The following is a 27,029-nucleotide window of genomic DNA, read 5'->3' on the forward strand; positions in this document are numbered from 1 at the left end:
GGCTCCCTGTGTGGTACACTAGTGATTATTTGGTTTGCTGAGGACAGTAGCCCTAGAAAAGCACTGTAAGCATTCAGTGGTGGACACTGTGTTGACTGAAGGGGTCAGAGAGGGTAGTAGCCCTCTGGGATAGCTTGTTCAGGACAGGCAAGTGCCCCTAGGGAGGGCACCACAAGGGCAGAGCTGCGAGAGGGGCACTTTGGGAATGCTAGGTGGCCTGTCTGGGTCATATAGCTTGCCTAAGGAGGGCACCATGAGGGCTGCGTTGGGGCCAGAGCTGACAGATCACAACTGTGTTCAAAGGGAGCTGCAGTAGCTCCCAAGAGGTGCTCTGGCCATACCAGGCGGCCTGTCCACAAAGGGCAGAGTGTAAACAAGTCCAAGCAGAGGCAGTGGGGGCAAGCAATCCCTGCAAGTCAAGCTAGGGCTGATGGCCCAAAGTTCAGTTATGCCTAATTGGATTTCAGATTATAATGGGAGAGAACAGAGTGAGCCTGGGAAGTCAGTGGGTGGTTGTTGGTGAGGTTCATTTGGACCAGTGTGGTTTAGGGTTAGATAGGCCACCCAAGGAAGAGCAGGGCAGAGCAAGTCACCTAAGGCCAAATGGTGGTGTTCTGAGGGCACCCTCCCAAATTTATATTAGTTTTACATCAAGCCATGGCAGGCAAGTGCAGGGCAGTACTTTGATAAGCTGGAGTATAGAACAAGCCTAGAGTGGCTGCCAGGGGGTGTCACAGCTGATGTCAAAGGCAGGTCCCTGTAGATGAGTGAAGACTCATCTACAGGAGAGGACCTTTTCAAGAGTATGGCGACAGCCGTGGACAAATTAGGTGTGACCTGAAAAAGGGCAGTGAGTTTTGCAAGAGGGGGAGCTTGTTCTATGGTAGAAAGATTTGGGATGAAACTGAAACAAGTGCAGTCAGTCAATGCAGGCCATGAGCGTTGTGTGTTTTGTTGCATTCTGCATCTGGAGGCTCTCTGTGCCAGAATGCTGGGAGTGGACCACGTGATAAATATTGGGGTAAAAACAGAGAATTTATTTCAAGCCAGGGCTCTTAACCATCGGCAAGTCAACCAGATCTTGGAGGAAGGCAACTTTTGGCTTGGACTGCTATAATATATTTAAGTGTATTACCTGAGCAGGGCTGTCTTAAAGTGTTTCTTCAAACTGCAACGTGAGATTGAAATATTTCTGAGAGAATGAGAAGCCTGGGGCTAAACCTCAAGATGAAGAATGGTTACAAGACTCTGTCTTCTTGGTGAACATAATGGGGCATCTCAAGGTTCTCAGCATGAGAATGCAGGATTGGAACGAGGTTGTAACTGAGTTCTATGACTCTGTGCGTGACTCTGAAATGAAGTTGTTTCTTTGGGAGAAACAGCTCTCAGTGCAACGCAGCATATTTCCTCACCTTGAAGTAACCGTCCAGTATTGCTGGGATTGAAGGTGGTGAGGACGTAGAGGCTCAGGATTGCTGATCTCTGGCATCAATTACAGGGCAGGTTATCTTGACTTTTAGAGCTATGATGCAGAATTCAGATGTTTCAGTGCCCTGCTTTCTGTCTCTGAATGATGCCCCTGAGGAGCTGCAAATGAAGCTCCCTGATCGTCAGTGTAACACTAAGCTGAAGAATACTCTCTCAAAAGTTGTGGATAACTGGGAGAAAATGATCCAGTAATAAATCCCTTGATATCAAAGAAGTTATCCATGTTTATGAGCACGTGTGTGTGCAAACAGATCTCAGTAGTACAACAAATCAAAAGTGGACTTACTACTGAATGGGCATGTCTACACATGCTAGTAATGTACTTTTGGTTTATTGTGCAGTAAACCTTTCCCAGGACCATGTCTACACATCCACCTGTTGGGAGCAAATTTGCTCCCAACAGGAGCAGCTCAGTACAGAGTTGATCCTGTCCTGCTCTGCCCCGCTACAGCAGCCAGGGTAAGCTCCAGGCTCCCCCAGGTGCTAGCTCAAGTGCTGGCAGGGAGCATAGGCCAGTCCTGGTGTGCATGGGGCCAGGAGAGCTCTGCTTGCTGAAGTGGCAGCTGTGCCCTGGCCTTGTGCACATTGGGACACACAGCTGCCAGGCATGGCTTCTCTGCCCAGTAGGGAGTTCACCAGGAGCTCTCTCGGGTATTGGGCAGCTGTTGGTCAGCCTCATACCAGGTGGACCCCCAGCTTGGCAAGGACCTGGCCAGGAACTGTCCTGCAAGTGGGTCAGCTGCTGGTGAGCCCCATGCCCCCCAACTTTGCAGAGGGCTTGCCAGCTGCTGTCTGTCTTGCAGGATAGTTCCTGGCCAGCCCTCTGCCGAGTTGGGGTTGGTACAGGGCTCATCAGCAGCTGCCTTGCTTGGGGTCCCTAGTCCCTGCCCACCCTCCACTGAAGCTCTGCATGGTTCCCAGTCCCTGATCACCTTCAGGATTTCCTAACTCTGTGCTATGCAGAGCTGCTCCAGGGGGTGAGTGGGGTCTGGGTTCCCAGCCCCTGCTTGCCCTCTGGAGTTCACAACTCCATGCAGAGCTGGTCTGGAGAGTTCACTCTGCGCCCCCGTCTGGGCTCTCAGCTCCCAGCAAGCAGATGGGAGCTCTGGAGAGCAAGTGGCCAGACTCTACTTGCTTTCTGGAGCTCCCAGCTCTGTGCTGGAAGCTGAGAGCCCAGACTGGGGGCAGAGAGCTCCCTAGTCCCTGCACTGATTGGCTCCTGGCTCCTACTGTGAGCTGAAGCTGAGCAACTCCAGGACCAGGCACAGAGAGCTCCCTCTCCCCTATGGCCCCCTGCTGCCTATGCTGACTGGGAGCAAATATGCTGCCAGTCAGCATCTACACATGTGCTATTGTGCAGTAGCTAGTGTGCAGTTAACCTCGTACCTGTATTTATAGGTAGTGGCTAACTGCACAGTAACCTAATTTACTGTGCAGTAAATTCCCCATGTGTAGACTGTGAGGCTTTACTGAGCAGTAGATTAGTCTATTGAGCAGTAAAGCATCTCGTGTAAGCTCCCTCAGTGACAAGTACTTGAACACCATTTTTCAAGTGACCACAGCACAGTACTTGGAAGCAAACATCAGAGATCTGGTAGCTGCAAAAACATGCCAGGTGTCCAGGAGCAGCACTGGCAATTCATGACAAGCTAATGTGTGCATTATGATTTTTTGGTTTGAATTCATCTTATGTTTTTTCATTTTTCTTATAAGAGCTCTGGCAAATCATTTTTGAGAATAAATTGTTGTTTTCATAGATTTGGAGGAACATTTTTATGCTTCCACAAATTTAAAAAAATTATATATGCTGAAAACTGGTACTGATGTGCAAAAAAAGGTGTGTCATAAAATGTAAACCGAGATAAGTGAATAACAAATTTGGGTGAAAAAATATGGATGTGGCCCACAGGCACCTGCAAAGCAGGGAATATGGCCTGCTGACTAATTTGAGTTTGACATCTCTGCTGGAGCTTAAATGATTTAGTGTTGTGGATCATACAAGGTACTGAATAGATGGGCAGAATTGCATGAGTGCATTTTACACTGAAATTTACTCCCAGAGCTGAGTCACAAAGGAGAAAAAGGACTTCCCCACATTTTACATTAGTTGTTTTTTCGGGGACTGTAGAATCACACTTAGGTGTCTAAATCCACTTAGGTGTCTAAATCCACTTACGTGCCTAATACAATCTGGTCATTAACAGTTTAACGTAACAAAAACATCCACATGTTATTTAGCATGATCATGATGATGATGATATATGGGAGTGTCTATAGTTCTAACTGAGATCAAGGCTCCATTGTGCTAGTCACTGCTCATATGGCACATATTAATGACAGTTCATGCCCTGAATGGTCCATTTATTTCCTAAAATCCTCATTCCAAGAGGTGTTATGTTGTGATTCAGGATTTCATTGGTGTCTGTCTTAACAGAACATCTTATGACAGTTTTTCCCTGACAACATAGCAGTATTTTAGCCAACTAGGGAACATGAGATTTTTTTAAAGCCCTTATATGCGGTCCCTGTATGTGTGAGATTTTATCATTTGTTCAAGGTGCTAGCCAGTTTGATAAATGCCATAGAGGCCAGAGAGCACCAAAAGGACAAGAGACCTCCCTCTCATGCTGGAGCGGGCTCATTAGACCAAGAGATTAACTAATTACAGGGAACAGAGAATAAGCACATAGTGATTAGGGATGCTCCTTACAGGTTTAAAACAAGAAATTAAGAGGGGGACACCTGGCTGGGAAACCAGAGTAATACCCATTGCTCCAGGAAAGTTCATAGACTTCATAGATTTCATAGACCTTAGGGCTGGAAGGGACCCCACAAGATCATTGGGTCCAGTCCCCTGCCCAAGGGCAGGAAGTTAGCTAGGGTCAAAGGATCCCATCAAGATAAACGTCCAAATGTTTCTTGAAAGTGTCCAGAGAAGGTGCTTGCACCACCTCTGGGGGGGCATCTATTCCAGGCCTTGTGGATTCAGACAGTAAATAAGTTTTTCCTTATGTCTAGCCTAAAATGGTCTTGCAGGAGTTTGTGGACATTGGACCTTGTCATCTGGTGAACAGGTGTTCCTCCAGACCCTGATGCACACCCCTTATGTACTTAGAGGTTGCCACCAAGTCACCCTGAGCCTGCACTTTTCCAGGCTGAAGAGTCCCATGGCTTGCAGCCTCTCTTCATAAGGCCTTGTGGCAGGGCATTGTTGGTGCCTTCCACTTTAAGGGCTGGATCAGGCATCCAGCAGGTGCCTGATGGCAGCAGCTATTTTGAAAACCTAGTATATAAGGACTGCAGTCTGCTGCTGCCAGCCCAGGCAGAAACATCTAGCTGAGCTGCAACAGGAACAATTCAGGAGGTAAGGGCAAGAGCTGATGGGGATGAATAGGAGGCTCTTGGTCTTGGGTATGTCCTAAAACTGCACCTTGCCAGGGATGGGTGGCCTGGTGGGGCTCCTAGTGGTGTGGGAGCCCCCAGGAAATGCCAGGCCAGTTACTACCCTGGTGAGAGGTGGTTTGGGGTGCCTTAAAAACCCCAGCTCCCACAACCAGGTGGGTAACCTCATTATAGGGCCAAGAAGGTGGACCCGTGAGAGAGAGTGGGCTAGATGCTCAAGAAACCTGAATTGAGGCATCCTCGACTGGACAATGATGAGGCCAGGACCAGAATGGTCAAAGAGGCCAGAGGCCCGCTGTAAGGGATGCCCAGAGCCAAGGGCCTGGGGTGCTGACTGGCCTTGAAGGTGAAGGCATGGGCTGTGGTGTAGGGAAGGTCAGAGCCACAGATAGTGCCCCCTGGCATCAGGGCATGTAATGGACTGTCTCCCGCATTTACCACCAGTTTATGGAACAATAAAGTCGTGGCAGGAGAGACTGGGCAGATTGCCCATAGAGACAGGTGGGCAGGCCAGCATGAGATCTGGCCCCGAGAATTGCCCTCTGTCACAGGCCTGTTCTCTGGACTCTTTGGACTCTTTCAAGCTTCCCCATCCGGAATTGTGGAGCTCAGACTTGGATTCAGTAGTCCTGCTGTGAAAGTTAGTGTAGAAGAGGAGTATTTCTGGACACTGAAGCTCTGGATTTAGTCATGGTGATGTTCACTAATGACGCTGATAGTTCAGAGAAGGGGCACATATTGCCAAGTAATTGGTACATACTGCCTCTGGAGCAATACTGGCTGTAGTAAACTATGGACACTGGCTCTGCTATAAGCTGAGCTGCAAGAAAGAGAACATAAGAACTGCCAATTAATTACTGGGTGAGTCTACATGACATGTTATATTGCTGTAGCAGTGAGCTACGGTGAAGTAGCTCATTGCTATGGCAACATAGCATTGGTGGGCATGAACCATGACACTGATGTTACTGTGCAGTAGCAACGTGCTACTGTACAGTAGCTCATTGCTACTGTGCAGTGGGGTTGGAAACGACCCGTGCACCACTGGGATTGCGCAGTAATAGTGGTTACTGCGCAGTCATTTTGTACTTACTTTAGCAAGCACTAAATAACTGCACAGTAACAATTGCACAGTTGGGTGCACATGTAGATGCACCCACTGGGTCAGACGATAGGTCTATCTTGGCCAGTCTCCTGTGTCACACAGTAAGCAAGATATGATCAGGGGTTTTGTCTCCTCCAGCATTTAAGGTCTAGGAAGTTCAGATCCAGGGGCTTAACTGCTAACTCCCAAGAGGATGAAAGAAGTACCAGAACAAGAGGAAGACTGGAAGGACTGAGATTATTGAGAGAAGGCTGAAGGGAGGATTTGGTTACAGTCTTCAAATACCTGAAGAGTGTTTATAAAGAGGATGGTGATTTACTATTCTGTGCCCACAGGGGACAGGATGAGAACAAATAGTTTTAAATTACAACATGGGAAATTTAGGTTGGGTATTAGAAAACTTTCAATGTATGAGCGATTAAATATTCCATTGCTGTGTCCTGCAGTCTTCATTTTTGGAAGTTTTAAAGTCCCTTGTTCTTTTAGTTGTGCTTCAGTGGCAACTGTATGTAGATTTTTAGGCCCGAATCTGTACAGCATTATTGCGAAATCCACCACTGACCACTGATTTGTGTCACTGGAATTCATTTTGTGTTAGATAACCTGCAGCTTTAAAAGGGGCTGTTGGCTGCCCTAGGATGAAGGGATCTGCTGCTGCTGATGCCCCCAGCCAAGGTTCTGCATGGACCAGAATAACAGCATCACTTCCCCCCACCCTGCTTTTGGGGGCTGAACCTGGACCGGAGGAAGGCTGGGGGGCTGAGTAGGCAAAATGCATGGCTAGAGAAGCCCCAGCCAGCCAGCAGTTTTAGAAGGGACTCTTAAAAGGACCAGCAGCAACAGAGACAGGATGAAGGGCTATGCTTTTTTCTTTTGGTTTTGTTCTTTGTTTTAATTGAACCATGTGTTTTCCTTGTGAGGACGGGGATAATGAATAGGTTTTGGAGACAGCAATGGCAAAAGAGTGGGGTATGGCTGGGAAGGGAAGCAGGGAAGTGGGACAATTCCCCTACATGTAAGGCAGGGGAGTAAGAATAGGTGGCTGGCTTGGGCTGCGGGGACCCTCTTCTTGGTCAGAAGAAGAGAGCAGGCAGGGGGTGGAGTGGAATAAATTGATTTTTTTTTCCTTGGGGTGAGAGACTTGCCATTATATAAATCTATAAAAAAGCAATCTTTTGTTTCAAAGGTTTAATAGGGAAACAATAGGAAAAAACATACACGATAGATTGCTTAGGTAGTAATAGCAGTCACAGGACACTTTTCATCCTCACAAAAGATACTAGATAAAACCTTCAAGAGAATCTTGAATTTAAGTCTTGTTTGTTCCCAATCACGAGTGATCATGTAGGGTACTTAAGTCCAATAATAGGTTTGAGTAGCATGTCCATGGATGGTGTAAGTTAGAGCAACAACCCTGAAGTTTGCAGAAATATACAGAGGCTTTGCCTTAACTGGCTTGATTAAAACACACACCTACTTCAGAACGACCTGGGATCTGTCGCTCCTGTCTGTGGATGGAGTTTTACTTAGGAAATGGCACGTTTTAGGGCCATAATTTTCAAGCAGCACTGTCCAACTTTAAGCCTCTGGGGGCCACACTGGGTGAGCCACAGGTCACTGGGTCACAGGCTGCATGGACGGTGCCCCCCCACTTCATATTGGCACCCGCCTCTCTCCACTACTGCACCAGGTGCCTTCCCCCCACTGCTGCACTGTGCGCCCCCCTTCCCACTGCTGTACCCCAGGCCATCTCTCCTCCATACCCATGTGGTCACAATACCCCTCTTCTCTCCTGGACTTATTTGGAGCTGTCTGTGCCTTGCCACAGTGCCCCACTCCCTGGGGCGAGGGCAGGAAGCAGCAGTCAGAAAAGGAAAGGAGAGCCCCGAGCAATGTGGGGACATGTGCGCAGGTGAGAGGCTGAGGAGCCACAACGTACCCCCTCTCAGGCCACATGAGGCCTGCTGACTCCCAGTTGGACAGCCCTGTTTTTAGACTAAGATATGTAGAAGTGCATACCCTAATTGGCTTCCCTTAAATTTATGTACACAAAAATTGTTGTATGTGTGTAAATCATGTGTTCACTAAATCAGCTCTTCAGCGGGGGTATGTGAACTTGGCTGTATTGAAAGCAGCGGAGTTTTGCTGATTTATGCAGACCAGTGTCCAGTGTCTTTGGATAGCGGTCTATGTGGGCAAATGAATACGTGAGGTTTGCATGAATATCAGATGCTTGAATGCACAAGTAAGCTAAGCCCGAGAGCTTTTTCTTCTGTAAAATCTATAATTTAATAGATTATTACTTTGCCATCTTTAAAGACTGCATATGCCAAGAAGCAGAAAATTAAATAAATGTTTGCCATTAATACAAATTATTGTGTTTTGACAGCTTGCTAATCAACTAAAGGAAAAATGGTGTTATAGGAATACATACAATTACAATTTAAGCAACTCTTTTTTCTTGGTGGGTGAAGATTCACATCATTAAAATGTGTCCCTTTGAGAACCTTGTAAGTTTTGCCATCTGTAATACGTTAATATTCAGAAGTGTCAGACTAATACAGCTTTATCTAAGCTTTCTTCCTGAAGGGGAATGGATTTGCACAGAATCGTATATCCATAGCTAATCTTAGTGAATATTTGACCATCACATATCAGTTGTAGAAGTCATTTGCAGTGCAGACTGTCTTAATTAATTAATGTTCAAGTGACTGATTTAGTATTGAGTAGATTTTGACATCTTGTTACATACTTCACACATTATACAGGTATGGGCTGTTTCTGGGGAGCTGAGAAGACATTTTGGAGGCAAAAAGGAGTCTACTCAACTCAAGTGGGTTATGCTGGAGGATACACCCTCAATCCTTCCTATGAAGAGGTCTGTACAGGTATGGCTGTGTCCTTCGAGTTTACAGAACATGGGGATGATCCTGTGAGATACTGAGCTATGTCAGTGTGAGTTGAAGCTGTTCAGAACTTCTCAGACCTGGGCCCATAAAAAATGACTGTTATTTAATGTACTAATTCTCCATAAGTGGGGTTGGAGTGTTGTAGCTGTAATGGTCCAGGAAATATGTAAGAAGCCAGGTTTGTTGGGCTAGATACAGACATTACACATAAACTGGTTCAAGTGATCAGAAACTGGTTTAAACCTGTAACAGGACAGATGTTCACTAGTGCACATAAACCAGTCTGAAAATGGCTGAAGCCAGTTTGAGATAAACCTCGTTGAACGTAGTATCAGACTAAACGGATTTGGGCCAAGCCGATTTTTGCAATGTCTGACCCAGACCCCTCGCTGGTTTAAATTAAATCAGACTTCCCCAGCATCCTGGCATTCTCTCTGGGCTGGGAGGGGCTCTCTGCTCCACAGCAGGGCTGGCCCCTCCCCTCTGCTCCTTGGCTGCAGCTCTGGCAGAGACTTGCAAGCACAGCAATATCTGCCTGGTTTCCTCCTGCTTTCCCTCTGCTTTCCCCCACCCCTCCCCACTCCCTGCTAAGCAGAGATCCCCCATCCCCTCTGCCCTACACAGACACCTCAGCATTACCTAGCAGACCACATGCTGGCTATGGTCTGTGCTGTGGCAGACCACAGTGTCAGCTTAGGGCTTTTTGGAGCTAATCAAAGCTAAGCTGGTAATGTTCCCCCCATTCCTTTTTTGTTTAAGAAGAGTTTGAACTAATGAGAGAGCCTATTTGTTTTCTGATGAGGTTATAAATACTGATAAATGCTCTGCTGTCGGGGGGGACCCCACCCTATTCCTGCTGGGGCCTGGCCATGCCCCCTCAGCTAAACAGTGTGGAAGGGAAGGGAGGGCTGCTCTAGGGCCCCCTGGCTTCAAGCCTGAGCCACGTCAACTATGTGCCTGCATTTCTGGGATGTCTGTGCAGTTACAAAGTGATTCAGCCCAGTCAGGTTAGACTAGTCTGCAAAGATTGAATCAACTCAGACTCAAGCTTTTTGAATGTCTGTCCCTGGTCTTGGCGATGTCTTTCGTTGGACCAGCTGTACAGACAAGGTATGGTAGACAAGATTTTGGGCACAAGTTCCCTTCTTCAGATTTGGGAAAGAAGCAAGTACCCCAGACCTGAAGAAGGACACTTGTGCCCAAAAGCTTGTTTAACGTCTCTGCCAGCTATACAGATGGTCTGATGAAAGACGTTACCAAAACACCCCTGCTTTTTTCAAAAAGACATTCTTAATGAAATTAGCAGCCCCTTTTATCTAAATGCCTCTACACGAATGCTCGAAGTATGGGGAAGAAGCAGGAGGAACTCGCCCTCCTCCTAGCTGTCACCAACTCTGACATAGTAGGGATCACAGAAACGTGGTGGGACTCATCGCATGACTGGGCGGTGAGTGTCAAGGGCTATAGGCTATACAGGAGGGACAGGATAGGAAGGAAAGGTGGAGGAGTAGCACTCTACATCAAGGAGGAATATACTTCCTCGTTAATTAGCAAGGGGGTAGAGGGGGGGCACTCTGAGGTGCTCTGGGTTAGAGTAAAAGGCAGTCCAGGGGAGAGAGACTTAACGGTGGGAGTCTACTACAGACCTCCCAACCAGGGAGAAGAGCTCGACCAGGAATTCTTAGGTCAGCTCACAGAGGCAGTGAGGGCTAAGAATGTGGTCATCATGGGGGACCTGAACTTCCCAGACATCTGCTGGGAGGAGCAGTCAGCCAAGTCTGATCGCTCACGTCGGTTCTTAGCCAGAGTGCAGGACCTCCATCTAACCCAGGAGGTGCACAGTCCCACCAGGGGAGACGCCTTGTTGGACCTGGTGCTGGCCACGGGTGACGACCTGGTGAGGGGGCTGCGGGTGATGGGCCACCTGGGAGACAGTGATCATCGCTTGCTGGAATTCACCATCCAGCGTAAGGTGGCAAAGGGCTGCAGCAAGGCAACAGCCCTAGACTTTAGGAGGGCTGACTTCAACAAGCTAAGGAGGATCGTTGGGGAAGCGCTGAGGACCCAGAGGGGAAGGGAATCAGATGTCGAAGGTGAGTGGTTGCTCCTTAAGGAGACGATCCTCCATGCCCAAAGGGAGGTAATCCCAACAAGGGTCAAAGGGAGCAGGAGGGCACATAAACCCCCATGGCTCACTAGGAGCATCCGGGAATGTCTCCTTGCTAAAAGGGAGGCATACACCCAATGGAGGGATGGGGTCATCACCAAGAAGGACTATGTTACAGTCGCCCGAGGATGTAGGGGGGCAGTCAGGAGGGCCAAGGCAGAGATGGAGATAGGACTAGCTTCCCGGATTAAGGACAATAAGAAGTCCTTCTTCAAATACATAGGGGGTAAAAAGAAGGTCCCGGGTAATGTGGGGCCCCTGCAGGACACGATGGGCAACTTAGTCATCACGCCAGATGACAAAGCTAACATATTTAACGATTTCTTTGCCTCTGTCTTCCTAAGTAGGGACCAGTTCAGCCACCTCCCTGCTGGGCCCCCCTCGGGCCCCGGGAGAGACACGCCTGGGCCAGGGGTTAGCGAGGAGTTAGTTAGGGTACTTCTGGAGAGGCTGGACGTGTTCAAGTCCGCTGGTCCGGACGATCTTCACCCTAGGGTTCTACAGGAACTGGCCGAGGTCATTGCGGGACCCCTAGCGCGGCTCTGTGAGCACTCGTGGTGCTCTGGTGAGGTGTCGGAGGACTGGAAGAGGGCCAATGTGGTCCCTATCTTCAAAAAGGGAAAAAAAGAGGACCCGGGAAATTACAGGCCAGTTAGTCTGACCTCAATCCCGGGTAAGCTCTTTGAAAAAATTATCCTGGCACACATCCAGGAGGGCCTTGCGGGGGAATGCATGCTCAGGGGCAACCAACAGGGGTTCATCAGTGGCAGGTCTTGTCAGACCAACCTGGTGGCCTTTTACGATCAGGTCACCAAATCATTAGACGCAGGGGTTGCTGTGGATGTAGTCTTTCTGGACTTCCGGAAGGCTTTCGACACTGTCTCTCACCCTGTCCTCATCAAAAAGCTGGGAGACTGTGGTGTCGATGCCCACACGGTCAAATGGGTCGCTAACTGGCTGGAGGGCTGCACCCAGAGGGTGGTGGTGGATGGGTTCTTCTCGACCTGGAAGGACGTGGGCAGTGGGGTCCCGCAGGGCTCGGTCCTCGGGCCCGCACTGTTCAACATCTTCATCAGTGACTTGGATGAGGGGGTAGAAAGCACCCTGTTCAAGTTTGCTGATGACACTAAGATGTGGGGGGATGTGGGTGCACTAGAAGGGTGCAATAGGCTACAAGCTGACCTTGACAGGTTGCAACGGTGGGCGGATGAGACTAGGATGGGGTTTAACACTGATAAGTGCAAGGTGTTGCACATGGGGAGGAAGAACCGGCACCACACTTACAGGTTGGGGAACTCCCCTCTTGCCAGCACGGAGACGGAAAAGGATCTTGGAGTCATCATTGACTCCACGATGAACATGGGCCGGCAGTGTGGGGAGGCAGTCAAGAAGGCCAACCGTACCCTGTCATGCATCCACAGATGCATCTCGAGCAGGTCCAGGGAGGTGATCCTCCCCCTCTATGCGGCACTGGTCAGGCCGCAGCTGGAGTACTGCGTCCAGTTCTGGGCGCCGCACTTCAAGAGGGACGTGGACGATATGGAAAGAGTCCAGAGGAGGCCACTCGTATGATCAGGGGTCAGCAGGGCAGGCCTTATGAGGAGAGGCTACGGGACCTGAACCTGTTTAGCCTCCACAAGAGAAGGTTAAGGGGGGACCTTGTGGCCTGCTACAAACTGGTCAGGGGGGATCAGCAGGTATTGGGGGAGTCCCTGTTCCCCCGTGCGCTGCCAGGAGTGACCAGGAATAACGGTCACAAGCTGGCGGAGGGTAGGGTTAGATTAGATATTAGGAGGCGCGACTTCACAGTCAGGGCGGCTAGGGCCTGGAACCAGCTTCCAGGGGAAGTGGTGCAGGCTCCTAGCCTGGGGATTTTTAAAAGGAAGTTAGATGAGCACCTTGCCGGGGTCATCTGACCCCGGTGCTCTTTCCTGCCAAGGCAGGGGGTCGGACTAGATGATCTACCTAGGTCCCTTCCGACTCTAGCTACTATGAAACTATGAAACAGCTCATGCTCAACAAAGAGTCTGATGACGGAAAAGATATCGAGCATTTTCCTTTGCCTGTTGTTTGTTGCTATATGGTTTCAGGAAATGTATTCCATAGCAACTGCTGTACATTTCTTCTTTGGAAAATGACAACATGCAGTTAAAAGAAATCCCTTAATACTGACAGGAGTTTGGAGTCAGATCCTCTGCCTTGTAGTGATACCTTACATTAAATCTCTTTCAAATGATTATTGACGTTTTCTTTTCTTTTCTTTTTAACCTTCTTCACCACCCCAGAGCACCCAAAATCTTTCATCTGTTTCTTCCCATGATCTAAATCATATAAGTCTTTCCAGCCATTTTATACTAATGAGTAGTATTGTTAAATCATATTCTTGCTCATCAACACAGTCGGCAGTGGATCGAGACAGATCCAAAGGGGGTTGGGTGGCTGGGTTGCACCCCCTTTGTCTCTTGGCACAGGGTCTGGCTGGAGCCCCTGGAGCCCAAGGACTAAGTACTTAGCCTGGAAAAGCGCAGGCTCAGGGGTGATCTGATGGCCACCTATAAGTTTATCGGGGTGACCACCAGGATCTGGGGGAACATCTGTTCACCAGAGCGCCCCAAGGGATGACGAGGTCGAACGGTCACAAACTCCTGCAAGACCATTTCAGGCTGGACATAAGGAAGAATTTCTTTCCTGTCCGAGCCCCCAAGGGCTGGAACAGTCTGCCAGCGGAGGTGGTTCAAGCGCCTACGATGAACACCTTCAAGAGTAAATTGGATGCTTATCTTGCTGGGATCCTATGACCCCAGCTGACTTCCTGCGCTTTGGGCAGGAGGCTGGACTCGATGATCTCCCGAGGTCCCTTCCAGCCCTGATGTCTATGAAATCTATGAAATCTATTGCTGCTGCCACCGGGACCTTCCTTTCGCCTGCTCCTGATTTCAGTGGGGAGGGGAAGGGAAGGGCAAACAACAGCAGCGTTCAGCCCTTTGGCTCCAGAGCCGGGGGGAAGCAGGAGCTCTAGCCAGCCCCTGCCTTGTCAGCTGGTTAGCTCAGAGCTCGCTGCTCACAAGGAGCTCTGGCAGCAGCTCAGCGCTCACTGCAGGTACGTGGCACAGCCAAGGGAAGCGGGAGGGCGTGAATCCCCGCTCCCCTTACCCCATTCCTGGATCCATTACGGGTAGAGGACAACAGCTTTTAGGTTTGACTTTGCCCCTGTTCTCTTGTCAGCATGCTTCATGCCAACTGCCAAAGTTGCTCTACCACTTTTAGTTATGACCTGGCACTTACAAATGACATAAAACAGTGCAGAACGTCTAGCAGCCCTAACAGCTAATAGATACCACATCAGATGCAGAGAATTGCCACGAGATGCCAGAGCAGGAAAGAGGAACTGTCTGAACATAAACAGAAAGGAGGTGTGAAGTATCTTTTTAAGCAAAAGCGTAACAAGTATAGGAAAATAATCATAAAATAACTATTACAGGAAGCTAATTTACATAATCACAGAGGTGAGTTTTCAGTCGTGACTATTAGCAGCAAAAATGCTCCTGAACGTAATACTAAGTATAAAAGAAATAAGAAAAAGAATCAAGCTAGGATATTGGAAAAGGACACGGTGACCTTCGCATTAATTAATACAGTGCTGCTAATCTTTTTGGCAGGCATGCCACAAACTAAGCCCCGTACCCTCCCTCAGTGCCTCTCCAATTGCCTTCCCTTGCCCTATCTTCTTCTCTGTTTTCTGCTCCCTGCCCTGTGCTCCTTGCCTGGTCTGCTGCTTTTCTTTCTGCTCCCTTCCCTCTCTGACACTGTGCTGCCTGCCCCCCCCCCCCAGTCTGCTGTGTGCCACACACCAAAGATGCCCATCTCTCTGCTGGCACCCCTGCCACAGATTGCCTACCCCTGAACTAATGCATCAACACCTGCAGGCTGATGGAGAGGGCAGCAATAAGGAGAGCCATCACATGTTCTGAAAATGGCTCAGTGGATCAGTCACATCTTTCTCATTTGTCTAAATCACTATTTCTTTTCTCTCTGAAAGCTTAATCCTACATTTATTACATGCCTGGCTCTGATTCCACACTCCCTCATCCCACGCATAGCTTTTATGACTCCGCGTAATCCCGTATCCATTTGATGCTGTCAGTCCATTCTGTTCAATGTAGTCAGCATTAGTTTATGAAAGGCCTAAAATGTTGGCGTATTTTTTTACCAGTTTTGCTCATCTCCCCATTCCCAGCACACACATGATTATGAGATATGAAGGAATACGGTGGAAGAATGTTGGGGGATCTTTTAGAAAGGCTGAGTACTGGTCAGGGGAGATGTGAACAGAGGATGAGCAGTGAAAAAGTATTCAAGTAAGAACAATTTGTGTGGGCATCTAATGGATTTGGAACTGCTTTTCACACCACCAGCGTATGTCCAGATGAGCACAGACATTTGGTTCCCCGGGGACAAATAGCCACAGCTACTTGTCCCCAGGGAACGCCTGTGCCACACATGCTTTGGTGTACAGCGGGTTACTCTGGGGGCAGTAGGGGAGGCTAGGGGTAGCACTTTGCTGACCCCAGAAGCCTTACCTGGGGTCCTGGGGGCTTTCTGGGGCTGCAGCCACTGCAATCCTGCTGGGTACAGCCTGGCTGGCAGCTGCTGCCCCCCTTTTTTTTTCCCATGGGTTTTTTTGGCCCCTGGGGGTGCGTCCAGATGAGTCCGCATGTGCCTCTTATAGTGTCTGAAAGCCCTTTGAGATGCTGCAAAAGGCATGTGTGGGAATAAAAAAATGTTCCCTGTGCTGCATATTTGCAGCACAGGGGCAAAATTAGACCTCTGGATATCCAGGGGTCAAAAAAACCTGCAGAAGAAACCCCAAAACGGAGCAGTGCGCACATGGGCAGTGCTCCCTTGCAGTGCGGGGAATGCCAGGTTGTGCGGTATGTGGTGCTGCAAATGTGCTCATCTGGATACACCCCAGTGTTCGAATCTTCTTTCTAGATCTTTGTCTGGTTGAATACCTTGGTGAGACAAGCTGGCCTGTAGCTTTGGTGTCAGATGGGGAGCATTTGGGGATCACGGTTTCTCTTACTGAGGTTAGCAGTCGACTGTATTATTTGACCACTTTGTTAACACCTTAATCCAGGGGTGGGCAAAATGTGGCCTGTGGGCCAGATGCAGCCCACCAGGCCATTCTATTTGGCCCACGGGGCCCCTAAAAAAATTAGAAAATTAATATATATCTGCCCCTGGCTGCCTAGCATGTGGCCCTCGATGGCTTGCCAAAACTCAGTAAGCAGCCCTCCGCCCAAAATAATTGCCCGCCCCTGCCTTAATCAGATGTATAAAGCTGAGTCCAAGAGCACTTTGGAAGTTCACTGGATTCATCAACCTTCAAGGGCAAACTTGGGTAGTTGTTTCACCCCCCAGGGAAGAAGTTAGGAAAGTTGTGTTTTCTGCTTGTATGAGTCAGGATCAAACCAGTGTTATCCTGTACAGAAGTATGAATGGTTTCTACGAGACCCTCCTTTCAATCAATATGATATTGCCTTGTTAAACTGATGGTTGGAAGTGAAGCTTATGAATAGACTGGTAGAAAATATTTTTTACATTTTATAGTAACTACTGCTTGCTGAAAATACGAAAAGGGATTTTGGAGTGCATAAGCACTCTGAGCTATTTTCAGTGCATTGGACTAACACATAAATACACCATTTCTGGCAAGAATTAAACAACACAGGATGTTCATTCACTATGAAATATCTTCTCATATTTTGCTTACAGATGTTCAGAACAATTCTGTGTTTATCAGTATATTCATAAGCATTTGAAATCTGCATAGCTCAAGTGGCACGGAAATCAGAGGGGGGAAAAAACTACCCTGTTGTTATTCATAAATTGGTTGTATGCAATTACCATATAAAATCTGAAGCCAGAGACCTTTTCTTAAAAACAGGACAGTTGTTAGACTTTTGATGCACTGTGAACATCCAAGCAGTTCATTTCATTCTGTAACACGTATTTCTGTTAAGATGGAGCTATCCTACAGCAAATCTGCCTGTGTTTTTTTCCAAATCTTTTCTGTAATAGGCAGAGACAAATGCATTTATTTAGCTTAGCCTGTTTAGAACGGGGCAACCCCCTGCTATTTTGAAACGCGCAGTATCTTTTACACGAACTGATGAGCCATAACAATTAACAGCAAAACGTCGAAGTGTGCAGCGCGCCTTTAATTTGGGTTTCGTGTTCCATGAAAGATTCAAATGTGAAAGTGTTTGCCAAATCATATGCAATGCACATATGTTTTTCAGGGGCACCAGTGCATCCTGCTTAGCGGATAGTGTTCAAGGCTGCTCCCTACATCTAGGAGTTCCAGGTGCCTTGAAAATTTCTGAGCATCCGAGAGCCACCCTGACAATTTCTTGGTATTTGGAGAAGAGGGTGGAGAAAGATCAAATGAATTTCTTGTTCTGTTACCACCACTCCTATTGGCCAATTAGTGATTTACAAAGTTAGACCCATCGATGTCACATCTTAATAATGTATTAGACAGGAAGCAAGGCTGCCTGTCAAGCTCACTCTTAGGGAAGGTTAATGCATCTTCACTTTATGAAATGAAGCCTCAGTGATCTGCTGCATATTGTGAATACTTGGAAGTAAACAGCATGGTTGCCAGTGTGGGTGGTACAAGCCTGGATAACCTGGGGACCTTTTTTTCAAAAGCTAGTGTTGAGCATTTCTAACCTGATGCAGATTCTTCTTGATTAGGAAAAAAACAATCAGCAAAAGGAAAGATATCTGTGTCCTCTTCAGAATGTCCCCATGTCCCTTACAGATGGTTAATTCATACATGGGATCATTTGCCACATGGTTTAATTTGCCTTCTTCCATTTCTCTGCCATCACCCCTCTTCCCCATTATCACAGAATCATAGACAATGAGGGTTGAAGGGAGCTCAGGGGGTCACATCTAGTCCAACCCCCTGCTCAGAGCAGGACCAGCCCCAACTACATCATCCCGGCCAAGGCTTTGTCTAGTTGGGGCTTAAAAACCTCCAACGATGGAGACCCCACAACCTCTCTGGGGAGCCTGTTCCAGTGCTTTACTACCCTGCTAGGGAGAAAGTTTTTCCTAAAATCTAACCTCAGCTTCTCTTTGCTGCAACTTGAGCCCATTACTCCTTATCCTGTTATCTGCCCCCACTGAGACCGGTCCAGCTCCATCCTCTCTGGCACCCCCCTGCAGAGAGTTGAAGGCTGCTATTCAATCCCCCTCAGTCTTCTCTTCTCCAGAATAAATAAGCCCAATTCCCTCAGCCTCTTCCCACAAGTCATGGCCCCCAGCCTCCCAACCATTTGCATTGCCCTCTGCTGGACTCTCTCCAGCTTGTCCACATCCTGTCCGTAGTGGGGGGCCCAAAACTGGGCATGGGACTCCAGATGTGGCCTCCTCTGCAGTGCTGACTAGAGGGGAAGAATCACGTGCCTCGATCTGCTGGCACCGCTCCTACCGATGCAGCCCAGGATGCCGTCACCTTTCTTGGCAACAAGGGCACACAGTTGTTTCCTGTTCAGCTTCTTTTCCAGCTGTAACCCAAAGGTCCTTTTCTGGAGAGCTGCTGCTTAGCATTTTGGTCAGTCCCCACTTTGTATCAGTGCATGGGATTGTTGCATCCTAAGTGCAGGACTCTGCACTTGTCCTTGTTGAACCTCATGACATTTCTTTTGGTCCAATTTGCCGAGGTCTCTCAATCCTAGCCCTACCCTCCAGCATATCTACTACTCCCCCCGGCTTGTTGTCATCTGTGAATTTGCAGAAGGGTGCACACTGTGCCATCTTCCTGGTTGCCAATGAAGATATTGAGCAAAATCAGCTCCAGAGCCAAACGCTTCACATCCCTTGCTAGCTGCAACTCCAATTGCACTTTGGCCTTCCTGACTTCATCCCTGCATGCCTGAGGAATGCTTTGATACTCCTCCCTAGCCATTTGTCCAAGTTTCCACTGCTTGTAAGCTTCCTTTTTGTGTTTTAGCTAACTGAAGAAATCCCTGCTAAGCCAAGCTGATTTCCTGCCATACTTGCTAGTCCTTCTGCGCATCAGGTTAGTTTTTCCTGCACTCTCAGTCAGGCTTCTTTCAAGTACAATCAACTCTCCTGGACTTGTCTCCCCCTCAGACTGGCTTCCCAGGGGATCCTGCTCATCAGTTCCCTGAGGGAGTTAAGGTCTGCTTTTCTGAAGTCCAGGGTCCTGACTCTGCTGCTCTCCATCCTTCTTTTCCTCAGGATCCTGAACTTAGTCATCCTAGGGGCACTGCTGCCCAAGTTCCTATGGGCATTACTACATTCCCCACCAATTCTTCCCTGTTTGTGAGCAGAACATTAAGAAGAGCATGGCCCCTAGTTGGCCTCTCCAAGACTTGTTCCAGGAAGTTGTCCCCAACACTCTCTAAAAACTTCCTCGACTGCCTTGTACTGCTGTATTGCCCTCCACCCACATGTCGGGGTGACTGAAGTCCCCCATGTGAACCAGGGCCTGTGATCAAGAAACTTCCACTAGCTGTTGGTCTGGTCTGGTGGTCTATAGCAGACCTCCACCATGACATTGCCCTTGTTGCTGTCCCCTCTGACCCTAATGCAGATACTTTTGACAGACCTATCTCCAGTTTCTTACTGGAGCTCTGAGCAATCATATGGCTCTTTTAAATAAAGCACAACTTCTCCTCTTCTTCTCTGCCCGTCCTTCCTGAACTGTTTATACCAAGGATGGGTAATTATTTGGGTCTGTGGGGCACATAGGAAGTTTTGAGGAGCTGTCGGGGCTGGGTCAGCAGTTCCCCCCCATGTGGGATGGGGCCACGGGTGGGTGGGGAGTTGGTGTGGGCATAGGTGGGGTGGCCTGGGTGCCGTGGCTACCCTGTAGATCCTCCCCGCTGCTCTGCCAGGTGCAGGTTCACCTCCCCACTGCTCTGCCAGGTGGGTGGCCCAGAGGCAGTGCTGGTGGTAGCAGTGGGGAGGAGCTGCAGGGCAGCCCTGGCTTGGGCTCTGGGTCCCACTTTTTCCCACCATTGCTGCTGCTGCTGCTTATGATGGCTGGGTCAGGTGGGTCTGGGGCAGGTGCTGAGGGGACCCCATCCCCCTACGTGGGGTAAGCCAGACCAAGGCCTGGGCTGGGGCCAGGGCCATGGCCAGGACCAGGGCTGTGTGCTCAGCCTGGGGCTCAGGCCTTGTCCACGTGGGTCCCGACTGGTCTCCATGCAGCTGAAGCCAGTGTCACCAGGGCTGCTGGGAAATGGAGTCTGGTTGCAGAACTGCCCCGGCCCCACTGCATGTCCCAGGGCGGTAGGACATGCCATGGGACAGACTGTGCCTGGGCTAGGAGGGACCGAAGGACTCACTGTAGGCTAGACAAAGTCCCTTCATGGGCCAGATCCAGCCCATGGGCCATATTTTGCCCACTCCTGGTTCATACGCATCCATGACAGTACTTCAGCCATGCGAGCCATCCCACCAAGTCTGTTATTCTCTTTGCATCACAGGTCCAGGACTGTGCAAGCACTTCTAATTCTTCCTGCTTGTTTCCCAGGCTTCGTGCATGCATGTGCAGACACCTGAAGTAACTAGCCAATTGCCCTGCTTTCTCAGGAAGAATGAGAAGGCCTCCCCTGTTGCCCTCTCCTGCTTGCTCTTCCTCCAAGTCATCCACTACCCCACTTACCTCGGGGCTTTGGTCTGCAGCCCCCAGTGAGCCCAGTTTAAAGCTCTCCTCACTAGGCTAGTGAGCCTGTCTGTGAAGATGCTCTTCCCTTTTTTGTCAAGTGGATCCCGTCTCCCTAGCAATCCTTCTTCTTGGAACAATATCCCTTGGTTGAAGAAGCCAAAGCTGTGCTGGTGACACTGTCTGGCATTTATCTGCAGGATGCACCTGCTTCTGCCTGTGCCCTTCCACTTGACCGGAGGGGTAGAGGAGAACACCACCAGAGGCCCTGTGTCCTTTCCCCTTGAACCCAGAGCCTTATAGTCACTCTTGATCTACTCAGGGTCACTCCTAGCAGTGTCTTTGGTGCCCACAAGGATGAGTAGCATGGGGTAGGAGTCTACAGCTGATAACTGATGATTACTGAATAATTCACCACTAGTTGCATTCCTCTGGGAGTGCTGAAGGAACCAGAGTTTACTGCATAGTTTAATGACCTATGAAAACCACTCAGAATATTGAGAGGGGTGAATATTATTTGAAAAGCCCAGCCCTTTCTTGTTAATACAACTGAAACGTCCAAATGTGTGCCTAACTGTCCAAGATGTTTAAGTGCATAATTAAACTACAAACATTGCCATCACTTTCTATAGCTTCTAAAGGCCTCTGGAGGTTTTCATGTAAAGAAAATGAAGTCTGCAAGATTAAAGTTTTCAAACGGTAATGAGAATGGTTCAGAACATTTTCTTTCATTGTTAAAGCCGTTGTCAAAAGAATAGATTCCTGTTGTGTCTTTATCAGTTCCCCTTACAGTGTTTCTTATAAGAATGGGTTGTGAAATTTAATGACTTACAGATTGTAAGAAGAATATCAGTGCACAGCACAGCCTGATCTGTTCGGTATCCGTCAGTGTGATTGGCTAGCCAGTCCACCTTTTCACCTAGCTCACCTATGAGACAGGGTGGAAAGGTCAACCGATCAAAGAACAAAACATTGGAAATGATCAAGGCATGTGTCATGTATTAATATTTTATAGAGCACATTAGATGTTAGCATAGCAGTTTTGGAGCAAATAAAGAACAGGATAGGAGCGAGATCCATTGTAATAGTCAGGCCTGTGTTAGAAATCGGTAGTTTCTTTATAGTCATGAGATTGTACTTCTGTGATCTAAGAGTATAGAAAAACTGGGATAGATGCACCTAACAAGAGTTAAAATGGCTGCTAAAATAATGGAATAAATACAATCATGTCCATTTTTCACCGCAGAAGCCGCTTTGTAATATGATAGAAGGCACCGCTGCAACATTAAGGTCTTGGCCAAAGGAACTATAGGTAATTTACTGAATCTCAGTAACTACCTAGAAAATTGATGGCATCAATATGGCATCTTTATATTCTATAGACCTGCTTCCATTATTCGGAATTCTGTCGTTACCTGGCGGAAGGACGGCGTTCTATCATCGTACTCCAGGAAACAAAAATGTATTTGGCATTTTTATCATTTAAAAATAAAGAACAGTATAAATGTTAATGACGACCAATGTTTGAAGAGTAAGGAACGCAGTGGAGAGTGGCCCCCTGTACTGCTAGTGTTTTTTTGTATTGTGGTAATGAAGGTTTTACCAGTACTTTCATCTCTGAGTCTGGCTTCTCAGTGCTAATATCTTGGATGTTTCAGATTAGTGAGGGATTAGCTATATTTCTTAAATGCCTGATTGTGTCTCATAGTGAAACATTCAAAAAGCCTGTAATGGCCTCACCGTTACCCTGCGTTCTCTGCATGCGTTATATATATACCTGCCGTCTCTCATCGTACGCTTGGACGATAGCTGAAATAGAAATATTCACAACTCTCTTTGGAGTGAATTCATTTTGGAGTGCAATATTTCTTTTGAATATTTATCGTGATAGCTCCTTTAGAAAACAAATAGAAGACAAAGTCTTTGCACCAAAGAGTTTGGAAACTAGGGCTTACATGCCATGCTGAACTCCCGGGGCGTGTGCAAACGAGCATAGGTGTGCGGTACGTGGTGCTGCAAACATGTCTGCAGCACCGCATACCGCGCAGTCCAGCATTCTCCGTGCTGCAAGGACACGCTGTCTGAGCCTGCACTGCTCCGGGGGTAAAATAAATCCGCAGGAAAAAAACCTGGAGCAGTGCAGGCTCAGGCAGCGTGTGCTGCTGAAAAGCAGAGCCGGGCTGCCTGGAGCCGTGCTGTGGCTGCCAGCCAGGCTCTGCCCAGCAGGATCATCATGGCTGGAGCCCCAGGACGTCTCGAGCACCCCAGGTAAGGCTGCTGGGGCCAGCACAGTGCTGGCGCCAGCCTCTCCTACCGCCCCCGGGGTAACTTGCTGCATGCCAAAGCATGCATGGTGCGGGCTTTCCCTGGGGACAAGTAGCTGTGGCACAAGGTGGCCACTCCAACTTGTCCCCAGGGAACCAAACGGCCGCCCTTATCTGGACGTGCCCCCAGTGGGTAGATCCATTTGAGACACAACGTTCATTGTAGGATTAGGACTTAATGTTAGATTTGACACTGTAAGTGAGGTAAAAACAGAATATGGGAGGAATATGGTCACTTTAAGCACTTGCACATCTGGATGGTTATGTTAACAGGATTGTGACAGCTGGAAAAATGGCCGCCCTTGAGTTTACCTTCTACGTTATGTTTACTACTTTTATGGCGTGTTGCTGATACGCACAATGCGTTACAAAGAAATAAGATGCCATCTTTTTTTGTATGGAATCTCTAATCCAAAGGGCTGATTCTGCAAATGCTTTCCCCTGGAAGTAATGATTATTATAGCTAGTAAATCTATTCAAGTCAAATGGGGCTATTTATGGTTTTAAGAGCTATGCGTTGGATTAAATATTTGAATTAATATGTTGCCCAAAGTGAGACTGGTAACTCAAAATTAAAGAAAAAAGGCACAAAAATATAATGGGGAAGGAAGAAGGAAATGGGAGATTGAAAAAACAGGAAGAAGCTACAGCTGTTGTGAAGAGCATCGTTCTGCAAGGAGAGCAGATGGTACAAGCTGTTTGTGCTCTTTGTACAGTTCTTGTTTATTGCAGCACATTTGTTTTATTTTCCCCCTCCTCCTGCTTACTCCCCAGGCTGAAATCTTACATCCTTCAGTGGCGTGGCACTAAGGTGCTGTAGACCTGCTGAGGATGTTGATGCTTCCAGGAGCATACTATGTCTCCCTGATACTGTGATAATACTGTAATTACTGCATGTAATCACTATAACCGACTTTTACTTACTCTTTTCATGGGAACAGACTCCTGTGTTTATGTGCAAAGTGGAATATAGATCCTAAGTCATTTGAAATGAGAGCTCTGCCTAGCATATATTCCTGATATAGATGATGTATAATAGCTGATAATAGGACCTTGCATTTCTTTATTTTCTTTTTTCTCCCCCAAGCCTTCTTGGTAAGGCTGGGGCTTTTTGTTCATAAAAATGAAAGTGTTAGACCAAATTGTGCTGTGTTATATTTTTCCTCAAGTCCTTTGGTTTCAAATGTGGTTGCTCAGGGTATAACTGAGTATAGGTAATACAGATCCTCTGGGGCCCTTGTGCTCTTATGGTAAGTACAGACATTCAAAAAGCCCAAGGCTGATTTGATTCAACCTTTACAAGTTAGTGTAAGATGGACAGATTGAACCAAAAAGCTAGTGAACAGACATTCACTTTTGATTCCCAAAATGCAGCCACATGCCTGCAGTGGCTCAGGCCAGACGCCAGGAGGCGCTAGAACATGCCTCCCTGCTAAGCTGGAGCAGACAGCCTGGGCCCAGGCTAGCCTTCCCAGGCTGCAAGTGGGGCTTGCGGGGGAGGTTCAAAGCATCCTGGGATGCTGGGGGACTGGCAGTTAAGTTCAACCTGGCAGGGATTTGGGACAGAATTTCAGGAAACCACTTTAACACAAATCAGCTAAGTCTGATACTACTTCCATCCAGGTTTATCTTAAACTGGTTTCAGCTATTTTGAAAGTGATTTATGTGCACTGAACTTCTGTTACGTTACAGATTTTAACTGGCTTCTGATCACATATAGTGGTTTAAGTGTCATTTCTGTCCCTAACCTTAATGCACTGATGTTCACTTTCCCAATTAAAACGAATTTGCATCAGACTATGTATCAGGTTAGGAAGGATCTGGGAAAAGCTAGAACCCAAGGGAATTATCTGCATAGCTCTGGGGAAACTGAGAAAGAACATGCAAATCCCTTGGGTAATCTTGAATTACCATAAACAGGGCAGCTGGTTTACTGGCGGTAGTGCTTACAAAGAGAGGAGAGTCACCAAGCAGTAATTGTGTTTTAAAAATGTATTTCCTGGTTCATGTGAAACAGTCAAAAGAAATTCGTTTCAGGTCAACCCAAAATGATTAAAAACATTTTGGAGGGGCTAATATTAGCATTAAACTAATGGCTGCAGGTTGAATGAAATGTTTCATTTGGCTTTTAAAATGATTATTGTTGATGCTGCTGCTGTCATTATTCTTATGCAACTTTAAAATATTTTCAAGGAAATGAAACCGTTTTTCAAAATGAACCAGCAGTTTGAATTCAAGGAAATCCAGATATTTAATTTGAAAAACATCAAAATGAGATGCTCTGACTTCTTTCAGATTGTTTCCATTTTTTTATTTAGCTTAAACAGGTCACAACATTCAGCACAAATTCATGAAATACTTTGGTTGATCAGAGTCTGCATTTTTTGCAGGAAAAAAAATGTTTCTGCTTGGCCCCTGGGTCTGCCCCTTCCTGGGGATACTCTTGAAGAACTAGTTTGCATAGCCTACCTAAAGGGAGGCAGCTGGTGCACCAGCTCCAGGCACCGACTGAGGAGGCATCTGAATCAGTGGCTACTTCCAGCAGCTGGATTCTGCTGCTGCCCAGGATGCAAAAACTGTTTGCTTATGTTCTGTTAGTCTGTTTTTTCAAAGGTGGGCAGTGGCCTGCCCTCCTCTGCCTGTGGTCTTGAAAAGATGTGGCTGTCACTGCTGTGCTTTGTACCAAGCTCAGTGCTTTTGATCTAAGGGTGAGGACACACATAACACCTATACTGGTGTAAATGTGGTTCAGGCTGCAAGCACTCAGACGCACAAGCCAGTTGAGATCAGTTTAAACCTCCTGGAACATTTCCAAAACATCCCTAGGTAATCAGGTATTATTTTGAACCGATTCTCTGTGATCCTGTTCAGCACTATGGGACACCAAGCTTCCAACACTAGTGTCGGGTTGGTCCTCCAGGCACCCCACACTGCACTGCTTCTCACCCCCTCCCCTCTACAGCCTCTATTGCCTGTACTTGACCCCAGCCCACAGCTGATCTGGGGGAAGGGTGAGACAGGTAGCCAGGCGAGGCGGGGCTGCCTGGAGCGATCGAGACCTTGCACAGCGCTCAGGCCCTGGGCGTGCAGAAGCAGGGGTCCAGGCAGCCCCCTCAGCCACCCTTCCCCCAAGCCAAGGCAGCACCACACAGAGCTTGGTAAGATGCAGGAATATTCTTGAACTTCATTGGTCTCTACTAAAGTCAAATGTAGGAGAGAAGGGGAAGCACAAAATTGCAGTTGCAGGCAATTGATGCTTTCTCTTTGTCTCCCTTTGTGTCCAGCCAGTTGGGGGTTTCCTCACCTGCTTGGGGAACCCTTGGGAAACTCTGGGGCTCATCAGTGCGAGGCCTGATGGGCACGGGTGCTCACTCCCACCCTTTGGTGGCAGACCCGCAGCACTGCGATACCTAACGGTGACTGCTGCACCCATGGCAAAATTCTGTGGAGACATCTCTGACCTTGCACCAGTTGTGAACTTTTCTCAATCTGTGACCTTTTGGCAGCGGTTCAGTTGTTATGTGTGTCCACACCCGGAGGATGCCTACTGGGTTGCCCCGCACCCTGGGATTTTTGCAATGATTCAGTGATGCTCTGCTTTGTGTGTGGGTTGTGGTGGACCTTGGGTAGGAGTCAAGGGCTCAGTTGCTCAGACTGGGGTGGTGCACACATGCAGAAGCCTGTGTTTAAGCACGTAGAAGTCTCTGCTGTCTAAAATCTAGGTGTAGAATGAAGGCAGGTGCCTGATGAGTCTTGTTGCTGCTGGAGTAGGGCGTTCTGGATTGCTTTTTGTGATTTAGGCATCTAAAGTCCACCTAAGTCATTTCATTGTCCTTTTTACAATCTACACTAAGTCTTGAATCATCTTCTTTCTTATACATCTATTTCTGTAGCTTCCCAGACAGGTGTAAACATTTATCTTGGGCAG

The 27,029-nt window shown here is 47.9% G+C and overlaps 1 protein-coding gene across 4 annotated transcripts in view; it reads left to right on the forward strand.

Moving 5' to 3' along the window:
- Nucleotides 1-27,029, forward strand: part of MSRA (methionine sulfoxide reductase A) — a 471,175-nt gene that overhangs the window by 236,188 nt on the left and 207,958 nt on the right. For 3 of the 4 annotated variants that reach the window (XM_090026687.1, XM_090026838.1, XM_090026928.1), the window contains exon 3: nt 8,764-8,883. The exons of the other annotated variant lie outside the window; for it this stretch is intronic. In XM_090026687.1, the coding sequence (XP_089882813.1) occupies nt 8,764-8,883 (120 nt within the window). The remainder of the gene's footprint in view (nt 1-8,763; nt 8,884-27,029) is intronic. 4 annotated transcript variants of the gene reach the window in all.

Source organism: Crocodylus siamensis, chromosome 1 (assembly GCF_052110815.1).
Source record: "Crocodylus siamensis isolate JL-2025a chromosome 1, ASM5211081v1, whole genome shotgun sequence".
NCBI lineage: Eukaryota > Metazoa > Chordata > Crocodylia > Crocodylidae > Crocodylus > Crocodylus siamensis.